Raw genomic sequence first — 15,778 nt, 5'->3', positions numbered from 1 at the left:
GGCCCACGACAATAACAAACAGCGGCGGCGGCTGCGCCAGCGCTCCCGGCCCCCTCCCCGGCCCGCCCGCCCGGCCCCGCGCCGCCCGCCCGCTCTGCCCGGCCCGGCCCGGCCCGGCCCGGCCCTGCCCGCCGCCCCTCCCCGCCTCGCCTGGGCGCGGTGACCGCTGAGGCGGGACGTGCCCCCGCCAAGCCGCCGGGCCCGGCCGCGCGGGGGCCGGGGGAGGTCGCGCCGCCGCCGCCGCCGCCGCGGGATGCGCGGGTGAGTGACCCCGGCCGGGACGCGGGCTCCCGCCGCTGCCCCGCGCCTCGTCTCGGCCCCCCCTGGCTGGGGGAAGGGTGGAATCCCCGCCCACCGGGGGCTCCGTAACCGGGGGGGCGGCCTTGGCGAGGTGCCGGCTCCGGCCGCGGGGCTGCCCCCCCGGGGCGGGCGGCGAACGGCTGGGGGGCGGGCGGGAGGCCGGGGGTGTCTGTCGGGGAGGCCGGGGTCCCGCTGCTGGTGCCGGCGGCGGGGTGACCCCCGCGCGGCCGCGGGAGCGGGGGGTGCTGGGGGGCGAGGGGCGGCGGCGGGGCAGGTCCCTCCTTCCTGTGGGCTCCGGTGCCAGGGAGAGGGATCGGTGGGGAAGTTACTCCAAGGAATGACTCAGCCCGGCTGCGCCGCCGTGCTGGCCGTCGGCAGCGGCCGGAGGAGCGCCGTGCGGGAGCCGTGTGTTTACAAACGTTGCTCTGCTTTTCCCTCGGCTGTTTACGAAGTGCTTCTGCTGCCGAGAAAGCAGATGTGGCGGGCAGAGCGTTCCCGTCGGGTTCTCGTTACTGGCTTCCTGAGCTCCTGCAGGCTGTTCTGTTGATCCGTGCTGACGTTTCTTTCTCCGTGCCCTCAGAGTTCTGACGGGTAGCGATCCAGAGGTAGAGGAGCTAATATGAATGCTGAGAAAATTAAATGAACTGACCTCTATAAGACTTAATGTTTCTTAACTTCTAGAGATGAAAAAATAATAATAAATCCTGCCTGAAACTGAGGTACTTGGAACCAACCCAGAAATGTTAGTTCACTCTTCTTATACCCATAGTTGTGTGTTTTGTTTTTTGGTGTTTTTTTTTTGTTACTATATCATTTACTTTTTATCTGGAGTAGTTTAGTATGTTCTGTCTCCGAGCCATTCCCTGTGGTCAGTATTTAAAGCTTTCACCTTTTATTTCTTTATGGGAGAGAATGAGAGGGTCAGATATTTTTTTCTACCACTCTTCTTGAGAAGTAATTCACAAAACTGGCTTTCTGGAAGAACTTAAGCTTGTGAAGTTGTTTGGTTGACTGCATGGTAAAGGTCACCTCAGTGGTGCTGGAGAAAGAATAAATATGGAAAAACATGGCTTCTTACAGTTGATGTTGGTACAGCTGGGAAGTACTGTGAGGAATACTAGACACTATCACTACTAGTTCATAAAAATAAGGAAAACTTTTGTGCTATTATGGCATATTTAAGTTGTGAACTTTAAAAATATTCAAGATCTAATACCTGGGGAAGTTTTTGGAAGGTGAAACATGTGAAGGAAGGTCTTTACTGTTACCTAGTGTTTTAACAGAAGCTTTCATGCCAAGAAGGAAATATTAAAAAGAAATAAATTAGATGTTTAAACATCATTAAGTTTAGTGAAAATTTGCAGAGGGCCTATTTGTACTTACTCTAAATGCTGTCTGGAACTTGAAATAGTTGTATTTTATTATGTTGGGAGTAGTAAAGAAAACTTAGTGAAGAACATGAGGTAAGGGACTTAATTTGTGCCAGTTGTAGAACTGAAAATGCAAACAGGATCTTTTGGAATTGGGGATTAGTTTAAGATAGACCTAATTGCACTGTGGAAGTATATTATTGTTGTACACTTTGTACCAGTAGCTGTATGTTTTGTAGATTTACAAAAAAAACAACAAAACAAAGCAAACTGTTACTAGGCTGTGTTGTGTTGATCTACCCTTGTTCTTAGCACTGATTTGGGTTAGTAGTCTCTGAGGTTGTATTTGAGGGGCTGGCTCTCTCTCCATGTCATGTTACCATACTTATAATTAGAAGTGCGTACAGCAGACTTGTGTTCGGACTGGAGAAGAGGGCAAGGGTTATTTTGAGGTCTTTTGTGGTGTATGTTTAAAACATTCTTTGTCCCTTGCATGTTGTCTAAACACAGTTAAAATTACATAGTCTTGCAAAAATTAAGTTGGAAAATAAAATTTCTAAACTATTAGTACGTTTCTTAAGAATTTCAGTTATTCTGCTGAAGTAGGGGCTGAGTGCATGTGGGGGGGAAAGGAACAGAACATGTTGATTTGTTTCTTTTGATAAGAGAGTGGCAGTTTTATAGTAGGGTAATTTGAAAGACTTTTCTGTATCTTTATCGTGTAGGGTAGGTTGTTACCAATGTGTTCTTAAGTCTTTTATTTGGTTTTAAGCTAGCAGTTAGTTTCTGCGGACAACTGGCTTAAAGTGGTGTGTGGTTCTTAAGACTTTTATTGCACAGGTTGGGTTAATTTGCATATTGTGGTAAAATGAAGCAAGTCAAAATGGACAACTACAGTGTGCACACCTGGCTGTCACAAAGACTGCATCACAGTTAGTTTGGACAGTGTCCAAGAAGTCATGAGTCGTCTTCAGCATATGCATATTGCTCAAGAAACTTGTGCTCCTGATTCTGGTCCACACCTCAATGACACTATATGAGGAGTTTCTAAGAGGGGAGAAAAATGGAAATTTGTGATTCTCTAGTGCTTTGAAGGACCCTACTAATAGTAAGCATTCTGATGTAAAGTTGATAAACAGTATTATCAAGTAGCAAACACCCAATTGCATGATGTCAACTTACATAATGTTGTATTATACTGCAGGACTTGGTTGGATACCAAGCAGGCAAAAAAAGTACTATTAATATGTAAATTATGAATCTAATTGCTAGAATCACAAAGTGTCTACTTTGCAGCTGATTTGTCAGAGTAAGGATTTCAGTGCACAGGTTGAAAGATCCTTATATGATTTCTTTGTTGTAATAGCCTACAGCATGATTAATGATGATAGAAAAATTGCTTACAATGACTTTTTGTCAGCTAATTAGCATTCTGTGGTTAATCTCAAAGTAGCTTGTCTGTTCATGAGGTAATTAATATTACAGATTCACTTTTAGTTTAGTTTTGAGTCAAGTTGGAAGACATAGCCATGTAGCCACTATTTCTGCCCCCATTTGTAAGCAGGGCTGGAAGTGATTATACTTTGGTTATGTGTTTTCTTATGGAATTTGAGCATAGCTAAATTATTAATAATACATACATTACATCTAAATCGTTGGCACTTGTCAATAGAAATATCAGAATAAATTTGTTGACGCAAAGTTTTCATACAGAGGTTCAGATGGAACTGCTTACTGTTGGCTGGTCAGGAAAACCCCCTGGCATGTTAGGGCAATTCTTGCTGTCTTTTGTCCATCTCCAGGTGTGCATTTTTCTTTTGTTCAGATTTGCAGTCCAAAGTTCCAGAGTAGGGTTCTGAACTCAAGCTACCAGCTCCAAGTTACAGCTAGCCTAGCTTTTTTATATGCATCCCGGATACTCTTGGGAACAGATTTTGCTGCTGGGTTTGCTGTCTTTATCTCATTGAGGTGAAATGATTACAGTGGGCTATATCTAAATCTATAGAACTCTGTGCACCTAGAAGATTACCTGTTGTAGAATTTGATAGCCTGCTATCTATGTGAAAGGACTTATTTAAGAGATACATGAATTTCTTTCTGACCTGTATTGTTTACTTATGGATTTAAAGTAAAATGTGAAACTGCTTTGTTGACTAGATGAGTTCCAAATGTCCTGCATCTGTTTTGCTGTGTAATGCCATAGGTCCAATAAGCAGATTAATGTGTGAATATCTGAGAGCAGCTCTGCTTAAGTAATGTTATAATGGGTCTCTGACTTCAGAACTTTTCAGAACTGTTATTGTTATTAAATAGCTTGTATTTTCTTACCTCCTAAGACTTATTTTTGAAACAGTATTTGCTTTTTCAGGAAAGCAGGAAAGTTTTGGTTGTGGGGAAATACTGTGTTCAGTATTACAATTGCCAGTTCTCTTTATTTGGAAAGATTAGTTGAAACTGATGTCTGTATGATAGAAACACAGTACATCAATCTTCATTTTTATTCTTGAAGGTGTGTTTGAGAGGCCAGTATGCTGTTTGCAGTTTGAACATATTGAAAGCAATGTGTATTTTAGAAATAGAAAGCAGCATTGCAGAACTAATTAAAGGGAAAGTCCTACTCCTATCATGGATTAAAAAATCAGACCACTCTTAGCAAAGCTAAAATATAAATTCTGTTGAGAATGGCACTTTACTGAGATCTGATTTCTGTGAATATTTCAGGTAACTGCTCCCAAATTGCCAAATTTTCTTTTAATTTAGTGCTCAGACACTCTTTTGTAACAGACTTAGCTGCCAGTTTTTTGCATAGTCAAATATGTTCATGTTACATTCTGCAAAATTTATTCTTTTTTGGTATATATATTATAAATATGACTGCAGCAGTTTTTCCTTTTCCTTCATATCATTTGAATGGTGGTGTTTTCCTGATGCTAGAGAGACTCTAAATGTCAGTGGTTCGTCTCAAATTTTATTTTGGGTTTGTTGATGCCAAATAGCTATGCTGGCATGTCAAAAGTGTGGGTATTTGACCCTTAGTGTAGTTGTGACATGGTAGACAGTTAATACTGCCAAAATGGTGTTTCATTTATACAGTTTTTCTTCCATTCTCCACAATGTGTATTTTTATTAAATTTGGGTGAAGTGATGAGTCTTATATAAGAATATATTGTGTAGTTGGACTAGCATCTCCCTTGTAGTAGAATATGCTTATGTTGTATTGCAGATATTCTGCTAATAAATTCAAGATTACTTATTTGTTCATTGTAATGGAAAATATTCTTTACAAATACTTGTGTTGTCTACTGATTGAAAGAGACTTGGTTCAAATCCAGAACATGCTTCTTCAAACAAAAAATGAAGTATGACTAAAAATTCTCAGTTCTGTCTGAATGAAGAGAGGGGGTGTAATGTGTAAACTTCCCTTTACTTATGTTATGTGAAAGACTCAAGAGATAATATACCTATACATTTCAAAAAGCAGATGTAATAGAACAGCAATTTCACATGCATGTTGTATCTGCAAACAGACTGACTCAGGTTCAGTAAGGCAGGAGTACAGTTGTAGTATCTCACAGGTATGGGGTTTTGTTTGTTTTAGTTGGGGTTTTTTTTGAGGTTGTGTAGTTCTTAAGTTGGCATATTCCATAAAGGGACTTTTTAGTGCACTTTGTTAGGTATTTTGAACTACTAAATATTCGTCCCAGGGAAGTAAAGAAGGACAATTGAAAATTACTAAACACCTTATTGAGATAAGAGAAAATTTAATGTTCTTCAAACTCATCATACAGCTCTTATTACTTAATATATTGCTGTTACCTTCTTTCAGATTTATTCCAATAGAGATCTGAAGGTGATTGTTAACTGTGTAACATGCAAATAAAGTAGTAAGCGGATAATTTAACAGTTTATCAACATGGTGGTGCATTGCCTTATTACTGGAAAATATTATATTATTCTAACATATGATTGCTTACAAATAGAAAATAATTAAGGAAGAACCTGTGATTTTTATGTGGGCAATCAAAAGGATCTTTACTTGTTTTACATTTCATTATTGTCCATATTTTACTTACTTTTTTTTATCAATAGTTTTAATTCCTGTGAAATAAATGACATTTAATCAGTTTTACTTTCTGTGCTTTAGTCCTTTAAATTATATCTGGCCTAGTTACTCTGTACTATCCCCATAAAAGAGGAAAAAAAACAACTAAAAGCAAAGCAACCATCAAACTTGTAGCATTATGGTGGTGTATCTGGGGAGGGGAGAGCAGAAGAAGTGCCCTCACAGTCTGTGTTTTGAGAAACTCTGCCGTCAATTGCATCTGTGGTAATTGCCCAGTTTTGGGTTATCTTAGCTTGCTCTTTAAGAGGATAGAGAGACTTTTTTTAATAGGTTGCCATCTATAAGAAGTTACCTTATTAATAACTGACAATGTCACAAACAGTTGGGAATGTGAACTATTCTCACTTGTCGTATTGGATGCTGCTGCTGATGATCAATACTCGATATTCATCAGTCTCTTTCCAGCCTTAGTTGTAGTGTAACAGTTTGTGGGCCTGCGTTGTGAACTGGATTGTGCAACTAATTTGAAATAGCAGTAACCTGAGGAAGTTCACCCTTTCTAACTTGTTACAGCAAAGTAATCCAGTTTCCTCCATAGAAGTGTGGAAAGTTGTACCACTGAAAGTTGGCTCAGGGAGAGAAGTAGAACTGGCTGAAGGAAGTAATTCTTAAGTGTGGTGCTCTTACGACGTTTATGTGATTGTGGTCTTGGTTAACCAGAGAGTATTAGTGAAAGAAGCATTGGTGCCGACTTGTCTGTTTCATGTAAGAAATAAAGGAATTTTTGTTGGATGTTTTTTGCAGAATTGTTTGTAAACATAATAAGACTTTGTATGGCAATTCTTTTTCCAGATATTATGTCTACAGGAAGAACTTTCCCAGCAATCTGCAAGTCAGTGAGTAACTTGAATAAAACCACCTGAAGCTCCATGTACCCAAAAGCACCATTCTTTGCAAAGTGGATGTATTAATGTCTGTAATTGGAGGGAGACTTGTAGTCTATGAATGTTTTTGACATGGCAAAATTGCTCATTGGAAAAAAAAAAAAAGCTGACAAAACCTTCAGTTGACTTTGTCAAAGTCTGACTTGCAGACAGCTATGGAGAGTCTGTTTCCATCAATTAAAAGCAAAAAAGAAAGAAAAAGGGTGCCTCTACAGGCTGTGGGATGTTTCCTAGCAATGAGTGTCAGAAACCCTTGATTTGATTTCTGACTTATACCTGTTAACTGAGGCACATAAATTGGACTTCCTGTCAGGTAAGAGACATGGGGTTTGGAAAAATATTAAGGGGTGTTTTTTACTGCAGGAGGAGAAAGACTTTTGTCTCATCTGTTGTGTGGACTGTGTTTTGTCAGCTTGTCAAATCTGTGAAAAGAGCAATGCAAGTAGGTGCTAACCCTCAGATCTGAAGTCTGTGTACGAAACCATAACACAGTGCCTAATAATGTGCTTGTTGCCCATAAACATGTTTGAACTGTTGCTTTCCTAGAAATCACAGTGTAAGTTGTGTCTTAACTTGTAAGAAGCTGCATTGTTTTGGGATACGCCAATTTCAAAGCTAGTCTTTAATCCAGTGTTTTCTTAGCTGCCCAAATGCAGTTGCTTTTGATCGCCTTCTCTTCCACCCTTGATGTTGTTGAGATCTCTAAAGGTATTGCCGTACCTACTTTGGTGAATGAGGAGCTTCTCTTAGTTCTGAACTCTGAATATGGTTGTCACATGTAACTCCTGTGTTGGTATTGTGTAAAATTATTATTCATAAAGGGAGGTGGAGGAAGCCTCCTACACTATGAATTACTGTATACTGAATTTTGAAACTACTTCTTAGTGAATTGGGAAGAAGGGTCCTAGGGGGCTTTAGGGGTAGTTCCTGATTGCTCTGCAGAATTTCAGCTTTGTTGAGTGAAAAAGACTTGCTTTGCTGACCAGCAGTAGAGTTTCAGAGCTGCTAACAGCACTGTGACTGACTATTGGAGATGCTGTAATTAAGAAACGGCCTCTCTGTCTGAAGCACATCTCAACAGAGTATAAATAGAGCTCCAGATGGCACCTTACAGATGTCAGGGATTGACAGCCTTTCTTTAAGACTACAGTGTGGCTTGAACTTGAGGTTTATAGGCTTTGATATAAGGTGGTAATGGGAGATAGGATCTCCACCTGGAGTAACTTGTATCTCAGTAATTAGATGTGGCCTTCTGGTTAAATCTGTTTTGGAGGAGCGGGGGATGATATCCTCTGCAAGTGGGTCAGGAGAAGACCTGCTATTTATTCATCACATAGCTTAGTTGTTTTTGTTTTTGTTTTTTTTTTATTTAAAGTTTTACTTCAAGTTATTTAAGTGCCTTCTAAAATGTGTTTCCTTTCAGCATTTGTTTGTCCTGAAAATGGTAGGCATCTGCATTGTGTTTTAGAAACTAAGACATTTCTGTTACTAAAAGCATTAGTAAAGAATGTATGCCCTCATAGTGAGATAATTCTGTCTGTTCTTCTGGTGGTGGTAGTAGTCTTCTGCAAAATTAAGGTATTTCTGGTTAGACGCATTGGTTGCAGTATGGAAGGCAGCTTCTTGAAGTCTGTTTTTAGATACGATCTTACAACTAATGTGAAGGAAGGTGTTTGTTACCTTAAATTCAGCCTCAGTTTCTGTGTTAATTTTCCTTTGATAATAGGATTTATGTGCTATAGAGTCCTTTGCTTATGAGATGGGGTGTGCAAGGTGAAGCAGGAGAGCATTTTTTTGAGATGGACACCTGAAAAAACAAAGGAAATAGAGGTAGAAGAGTCAGGTTGGCAGAAGAAAACAAAAATATTTGGAAGGGACATCCTGCACTAGTCTTGTGCCTTTGTCTATTATAGAGTTGCCTTAGTTGAAGTGAAGCAGGAAATCCTGCTTTAAAAGAAGAGAAAGGTGAAATTACAGGGCTTGCAGCATCTTGAAGGCAAACCTGAAGATTTGCTGTATGAATATGCAGCACAGTTTAATAAGATGTTAATGTGCCCCAAAGTTGGCTCTATGTCTCCAAAGGTAATAAAAATATATTCTCTTAGAGGGGAGATGTTCTCCAGGTAAGATATTCAGCGAATGAAGAATATCACTTGAGTTTTTTAAGCATGTGACAGACTTGTAAGCCTTTGCCTCAGATGAACTGACCTTTTGACAGGTAGGATTTCTGCTGTGATCTACTGTGAGATGCCTGACCCTTGAAATCAGGAGTAGCATTTGTGATTCATATTGGAGGCACTGTTACCTGCAGTATAGCCTCAGCTCTTCTGCAGTGAGAGAAGAGGAGCTTCTTAGCAGTACACAGATGATGTTCATACAGAGCTATGTGGATGTCTAATTATTAGTAATGTAGAATTGCAGGCTCTGAGTGAACAGTAAGAGTCTTTCCTTGATTAGGTAGTTAAGCTAGCTCTGTCTGCTTTCAGAGTTGAGCACCTTCCAACATGGAGATAAACATAGGGGGGAAAGAATTTGGGCCTCTTGGTTCTCTGTGACCTGGGAAATGAAGCATTGGCAAGTGTGACACTTGCTGGACAGATGTGAAGCAGTACTTCCCCAGGCACAAAAAACAAGGTACCTTATGCTGCTGGTGTGTAGCTGTTGTAAAAGATGGAGTTTTAAACCACTGGATTTAAAGGAAAAACTGATTTTGGCATTGCTCAGTTTAAATTGCAGGGAGTTAAGGAAAAGTGTATTAATAACTTTGCTTTAGTTTGTAATCCAGTTTATAAAGGAGGTGTAGGAAATGAGATGTTGGAAACACGTGCATGAACTTAAATATTGGAATATCATGGAGGAAACTTAATGACTTTAAAGTGAGTTTGATAATGCCACTTTAAACCCACGGAGCATAAATGTTTATTTTTGTCTTTGTATTGCCCTGAATGCCATATTTCAGTGTTTTGAGTTTGTGAAGTTGGAAATAATTGTACCATGAAACAATGAACAGTCAGAATTCGGTAATGAAGCAGGGATTCTGCACTAAATGGCAGAAGTGGATGGTTAATGTCATAGGATTATTTGTGGAGTGCTGTGAAACCCATGATGCTTGTACTGTAATTACGAAAAGGAAAGGTCTGTAAACAGACATTCATTTCCTTTAACAGATGTAACAACAAGAATGTACTGAACTAAATAGGATATGTTTCAAACCTTCTGAACAACATGCATTGGAAGTATTGAGCCACACAGACTTCAAAAGTACTAAGTTGCTAAAGAGTTTATATTGGATAGGAAAAGGCTGCAATACTTTCATGAAGTGAAGCAGATGTAATAATTGCATTGTAATGTAAACACAATGTAAAGCAGATAAATGTTATAACCAGAATAATGTGTTCATGGCTGATTTTGGTGTTTTGTTAGCTAATGTAGAAAAATATATGTCTCCTGAATTAATTCTGGAAGCTTTTTCTACTTTGTGTTATTCTTAACTTTCATTTATGTCATCTCATTCTTTTTCTTATGTTCATGTCTAGCATATTCTCTCTTCTCTGGCAGCTGCTACAGAAATTTCCTTTTCAAATTTTCAGCTGTTTTTTTTAAGAGTGTTACTGATAATTCATGGCAGTTGATCGTATAAGCTTCCATCCCATAATTTGAAGAATCTAGTTTATATGATAGCTTGGATCTAATGGTGCAGGGCACACAGGTCAAACAGAGGATATGGGTGGATTAGTAGTTTTGTTACAGTTTGTCTAATTATATAGTTAGCAATTCTGTCTTCAGTAGTTGTCAAATTTTGTAATTACAAAATCTCTCATAAAGTGATTCATAATAATTTCAGCAATGGAACGCTAAAGCCTGAAACTTGTAACACTATGTAACAGTGTAGTGCTAAAAAAGCCTGAAATTCTCTTAATGGCTTGTTGACGTAATAAAAACACGAGTAAAATGTGTTTATGGAAATACTGAGGCATGATGGTGCCTGACTTTCACACCAAGTTTATGTTAAAAACTTAAGTTACTGTTGAATCGTAATATTCTTGAATATTTGGAACAAACTTAAAGGCTACTTCGTGATATATAGCTGACTTTGCAGTATATAGCTGACTTTGCTTTTAACCTGACCTGCTGTAACCTGACCTTTGAAAGAAGTGATGAGCAACTGGAACTGGTTTTCATGCATCTCTCCATTTAACTAAACTTGGACCTTGTTGGCCAGACTCAGCCAGATGTTGTCTGGAAATGCAAGACTAGGGAGAGATCTCAAAATTCAGTTTCTTCCAGTGTTGTGAAAACAAGCAGCTGGAAAAGAGGCACTTGACATAGTTTCTCCTGAAGGGAGGGCTGCAGCTTGTCTGTATTGGGAACCCATGAATCTGCAGGAGAGGTTGGTCTTAAAGGCACGGGTTTTCTGAAACCTTGCTTCACACGGATTCCTCTGTGCCTTGAAGTACCCACTGAAATTTGTGGCAGTCTTGAGAGTGCTTGAATTCTACCTTTTTTTATGTTGCTTGTTGTTTGAGATTTTTTTGATAGCCTGATAGTGAGACCATATGTATTTGTCCTGTCTGTGTGAGTGTAGTTCTGGTGCCCTGGGATTGTTTGTTGAAATGTTGGAGAAGAAGAAGCAACTTGGTTTTTTGACTTGATGGTTACAAAAGAATTAGAAGAATACACATTATAGTGTTGTGATCCTGCTTTGTGACATAAGTGTTTCAGTAGTTTCTTGTTACTCGTTTTAGTATTCCGTCTTCAGAAGTGCAGCTACTGATGGTTGATAGCTAAACTGTAAGAGACCACTTTAGTTAATGGTTTTCCAAAGGCAGTACTTAAACATGTTGCTTTTTTCCTTTTATTGCATCTTTGCTTCTTACAAGGTGATGTGTGCATTATCTATAGGAGCAAAGAGGGAGTGGACAGGAGGGAGAAAGATAATGGCTCAAATAGCAGCCTAACAACATGCTATCTGTTTCATGCATGTAACGTACATGTAGTAGTTGTGTAATTTTTTGCTCTGTCATAGTTTTCAAATTTGGGAGGAAGTGTTTTTCATTTACTGTTAGTAGTGTGAGTTGTATAAAATGATTTGTATGTTCTAATGGTTTTTGTGCTTCAGCAAACCTATTTTTAGTAATAGATTAACAGCTTTTATAGTGCCTGATCATCTTCTCAGAAAGCTTGCTAGGGCATTAACATTATAGAAATAATGTTTGTAGTTCAGAGTTTGATTGTGCACTTACCTGACTGTTTTGAGCCCAACTGTTCATCACCACTTTCCTTGCCAAGGGCTCCTTCTCCTTTGAAACTGCTACTTATCTGGTAACAGATAACATGAACTAGAGTAGCCTAAAATGACCACCTTTGTTGATCCGTCTTATTTTGATTGTTGTAGTTTCAATTGTAGTTTAAACAGCAGTTCTGGGAGAGGAAGCCCCTGACAAGGATGCCAGTGACAAGCATCTGGGAGTGATAACATCATCAATTTCTTTTATATATATATATTAAAAAATTAATAAATGTTTTGAAAGTAGGTGAATGGCTTAACAAACAAGTTTACCTTGTTTTCACTAGGTTACAAGGAAGGTGGTGCTGATTCGTGAAGGAGTCTGTTGGGTCCAGCTGCAGGATAAGGCTGTTCATTCAATGGCAGTAGCATGTGTGCCTTTTTAGATAAATTGCATTTTGCTGTGATTTTCTGTATTGCTCCTGACATAATATCAGCATTCTGGACCAGTTCTGAAAAAAACATTGTTAGTGGAAAGGCAAGCAGTTTTTTTTTAGTGAACTAACTTTACCTCATTGTAGATATTGATGTATTTCACTAATGGTTATTTTAAACTGAACTTATGGGCAAACACAGGTATGTAGCAGTTTTGAGCAGACTTGTAACTGGGTAACTTTGTTAATTAAAAAAAAAACAACACCACAACAAAAACCAACCCACATAATTATTCTTTCTGGCACTGATTTACACTGGTTTCTGGGTTAGATGCAATGCTGAACATAAAACCCTGACATTTTAATAGTACCTGTAATTGCGTTCTGTATCTTTTATTTGCAGATCTTCTCTGGCTTTGAGCAGCCATGCTACTCTGTGGCCAAAAATCAAGTAAAGTGAATGTGCGTATTTATTCTCCTCTTGAATTTGAAGAAGGTGGTAGCTTTGTATAGTGCCTGAAGGTAATTCTTGCTTTGCTTGAAGTTAAAAAATTTGAGGCTGCTGATGCATGTGTGGCAGATGCTGTTATAAATGTTTTTGATCTTGATAATGTTTTTTCCTTCTGTGTTTTAAATAGTTGGCTTTAGTGTTAAGGTATGGAGGGGAAAATGATTAAAATTTCACTATATGTACATGATGTTTCTGGACAGATCTTTTCTTAAATACATTTTTTTTTCTAATTCTACCTAGACCATGGTCACAAATAATACCCTTTGTGAAAAGAAGTCTCTCAACATGTGAGAATAATTAATTCTGAAACCTAGGCCAAATAATTTAGTAAAAATTTATTGCTATATTGTTCTGCGTTCAGCAGTTTCTGTCTATCTAATAACCGTGTTTATAGAGTATATTCTCATTTTTCCAATATAAATTGAAACTGGTGCCACTGAGTACAGTGGAGTTGAAGTGTAAGAACAATACTCAATTCAGAAAAAAAAATTTAACTCTGGCTTTTTTAATTTTATGCGGTTCTGTTTCTGAAGTCTGGTGAAAATGCATGTTTTGACTAGTTTATGTACTCTAATGGTGTTTGAGAAGCCACTTACTTGGAAGAAAGCTTTTTTGAATTTTTGGACTTACTGTTCTGGTGAAAACTCTCCCTATTCTATATTTTAATGCTGGTTTTGGTTTCATTTGGTGTTTGTTGTTTTTTCTATGATTTGTCATTTTTTTTTCTTTGTAGGCAAAGAGATAAATGCAAATTCAGACTCATTTTAGAATAATACAATTAGCTGTGTAGACCTTGCTTGTGTATCTTGTTTATTTTTCAGGGAAAGATAAATTTCTTATACTTCCTGTGAAGTAGTTTAATCCAAAAAGTAATTTTCACAGTGACACAAGAATACTGCTGAATCACTAAAACTTTTACAGCTTAACTTTGCATAGCTCCCTCCACATAAAAAAAGTTCAGGTCACTAATGACTGCAGTGCTAGTAAGTTGTACTTCTGCAGCAGTTTTTTTTTTAGTGTGGAGGAAATAATTCCAAAACTTCTGAGCTCCTGTGGAGAAGAGAAAAAGGCTCAGAAGTATGAAGTACTTCAGTGATAAAATCTCAGATAAAGTCTAAATGTGTTACAAAGCAGTTAAGTATTTTTATTCTGTTATGTGCACTGGAATAGTGTGCATATGGTCACTCATCCAGATGCTTGTAGGACTGAAAATGTGTCCAATCTGTTGGACTGCCCTGCCTGTCTTGATCATTTGGAATCCGATATTAGTGATGAAGAAGGTAGCTACAGATTTAGCTAGTGCTGAAGACTGAGGAGAGTATTTTTAAAAACTATTATCTAATTATGCAGAGATAGAAAACGAAAATCTACATAGCCTTCAATTTTTTTTTTTTTTTTTTTTTTCTTTATGTCCAAGTGGAAAAAAAATCTCTGGCTAAGGACAGTAGTGAGCTGAGACTGTAGCTGCAGGCTGAGGAGCAAATACTTACCATGTAGATCATGCTGCTGTTTGTAAAATCTAGAAAAGATGTCTGCAAAAAACTGTCTCTGGGGCTTTAAAAAGGCATTTCATAATTGAGAAAAAACAGGTAATGGTCTGATAAAGATGGTGGCCTTTGCAGCTTGCAACTGAAAGTTGTCTTGTTGTCTTTTTTTTTTTTTCTTCTTCTCCTCAGTGTTTGTTTTCATGTGTTCTCCTAACTCTGCTTATGTGGAGGCTTACCTTGCCCATATTTCTGGAGTATCTATATGTTTAGTAAAGGTTAAAGAACTGTGGAATATGGGAGTTGATGTAGTCATCCATGGTATATCCAGAAGTATTTTTTCAAAATCATGTACATGTCTTTTTTGTAACTCATATGTGAAATTAATACTTGATTTTTTTTTTCAGTTTCTAAATGATTTTAGCAGTGGAGATTATAAACTTCAGAGACCTAAAGAAATCATCATGAAGCTATATGTATTTCTGGTCAACACTGGAACTACTCTTACCTTTGATACGGAACTTGCTGTACAAAAGTAAGAAAGTAAATTAATTTTGACTTGTTTTATAAATGAAGAAAAAAAAAAAAGAGTACATATACTTTTTGTATACTGAGTTCTGGAGGGATAATAGTTTGGTTTTTTTAGTTTCTTCTAAGTTTTCATATATTTTAATGAATTTCTGGGTTTTTTTCTATTAGCTTTTTCATTGCCTTGCAGTTGATTGTTTGAGGTCCTGTGAGAGAGTAGAGGAGTTTTTTACTTTCTGGGACAGTGACAGGGATGACCTGCTCTTAGCTGAGTCTTGTATTATGTTTGGTGTTTTTTGGAAAAACTATCAGAATGACTTCTCATCTTCTGTGACCTTTTACTGGAAGGCTTTTTTATTTAGGATTCTTCTATAAAAAGTGTTTTGTTTTTTTTCCTGACTGGCATCATAGAAAAAAATTCTACAGATCTGTTTCTCCTGTCAGTATATGTTCATCCTGAAGAAATGTCTGCTCTGCAATATTTTTAAATTGGATGCTAGAGAACTGGCATATAGGTTTTTGTCTCATGTCCAGAATGGGTAATAGTTGGTTCTGTCCTATGTTGTAAGGCTCCAAAATGTTTTACAGCATTTTATATGTAAAACATGAACATGAAATGTTCATGAAGGAAAACATGAATATCTGACTGAAACATGAGCAGTGTTAGAGAGTCACAGTTAAGTCCTAACAGCTTTGCTGTTTGAATTTTTTTTCATTGCACATTAAAAGCATCTTGCAAATGTAAAGCTCTTTTAGAGAGGTCTAGATACATTTGGTGTATTGTATCCTTTTTCCTTGTTCTTGTGCAAGACTCTAATCAAATTGTGTATAATAATGTGATAGCCTCTTCACCTTGGAGCTAGCAAGAGCCAAGCTTACCTGCTGTCTTCATATTCTATCAGTGATGAATGAGTTGT

The 15,778-nt window shown here is 38.2% G+C and overlaps 1 protein-coding gene across 2 annotated transcripts in view; it reads left to right on the top strand.

The window, feature by feature from the left end:
• The first annotated feature begins 24 nt into the window (after positions 1 to 24).
• The window catches only part of RB1CC1 (RB1 inducible coiled-coil 1), a 75,725-nt gene continuing 59,971 nt past the window's right edge, over positions 25 to 15,778 (top strand). Inside the window, exons 1-3 of one of the 2 annotated variants that reach the window (XM_051612691.1) lie at positions 25 to 261; positions 12,742 to 12,860; positions 14,741 to 14,868. In XM_051612691.1, the coding sequence (XP_051468651.1) occupies positions 14,798 to 14,868 (71 nt within the window). In that variant the 5' untranslated portion in view covers positions 25 to 261; positions 12,742 to 12,860; positions 14,741 to 14,797. The remainder of the gene's footprint in view (positions 262 to 12,741; positions 12,861 to 14,740; positions 14,869 to 15,778) is intronic. The other variant, XM_051612690.1, reaches the window with a different exon arrangement.

This window comes from Apus apus, chromosome 2 (assembly GCF_020740795.1).
Source record: "Apus apus isolate bApuApu2 chromosome 2, bApuApu2.pri.cur, whole genome shotgun sequence".
Taxonomy (NCBI): domain Eukaryota; kingdom Metazoa; phylum Chordata; class Aves; order Apodiformes; family Apodidae; genus Apus; species Apus apus.
This window is presented reverse-complemented; position numbering and strand designations above follow the sequence as displayed.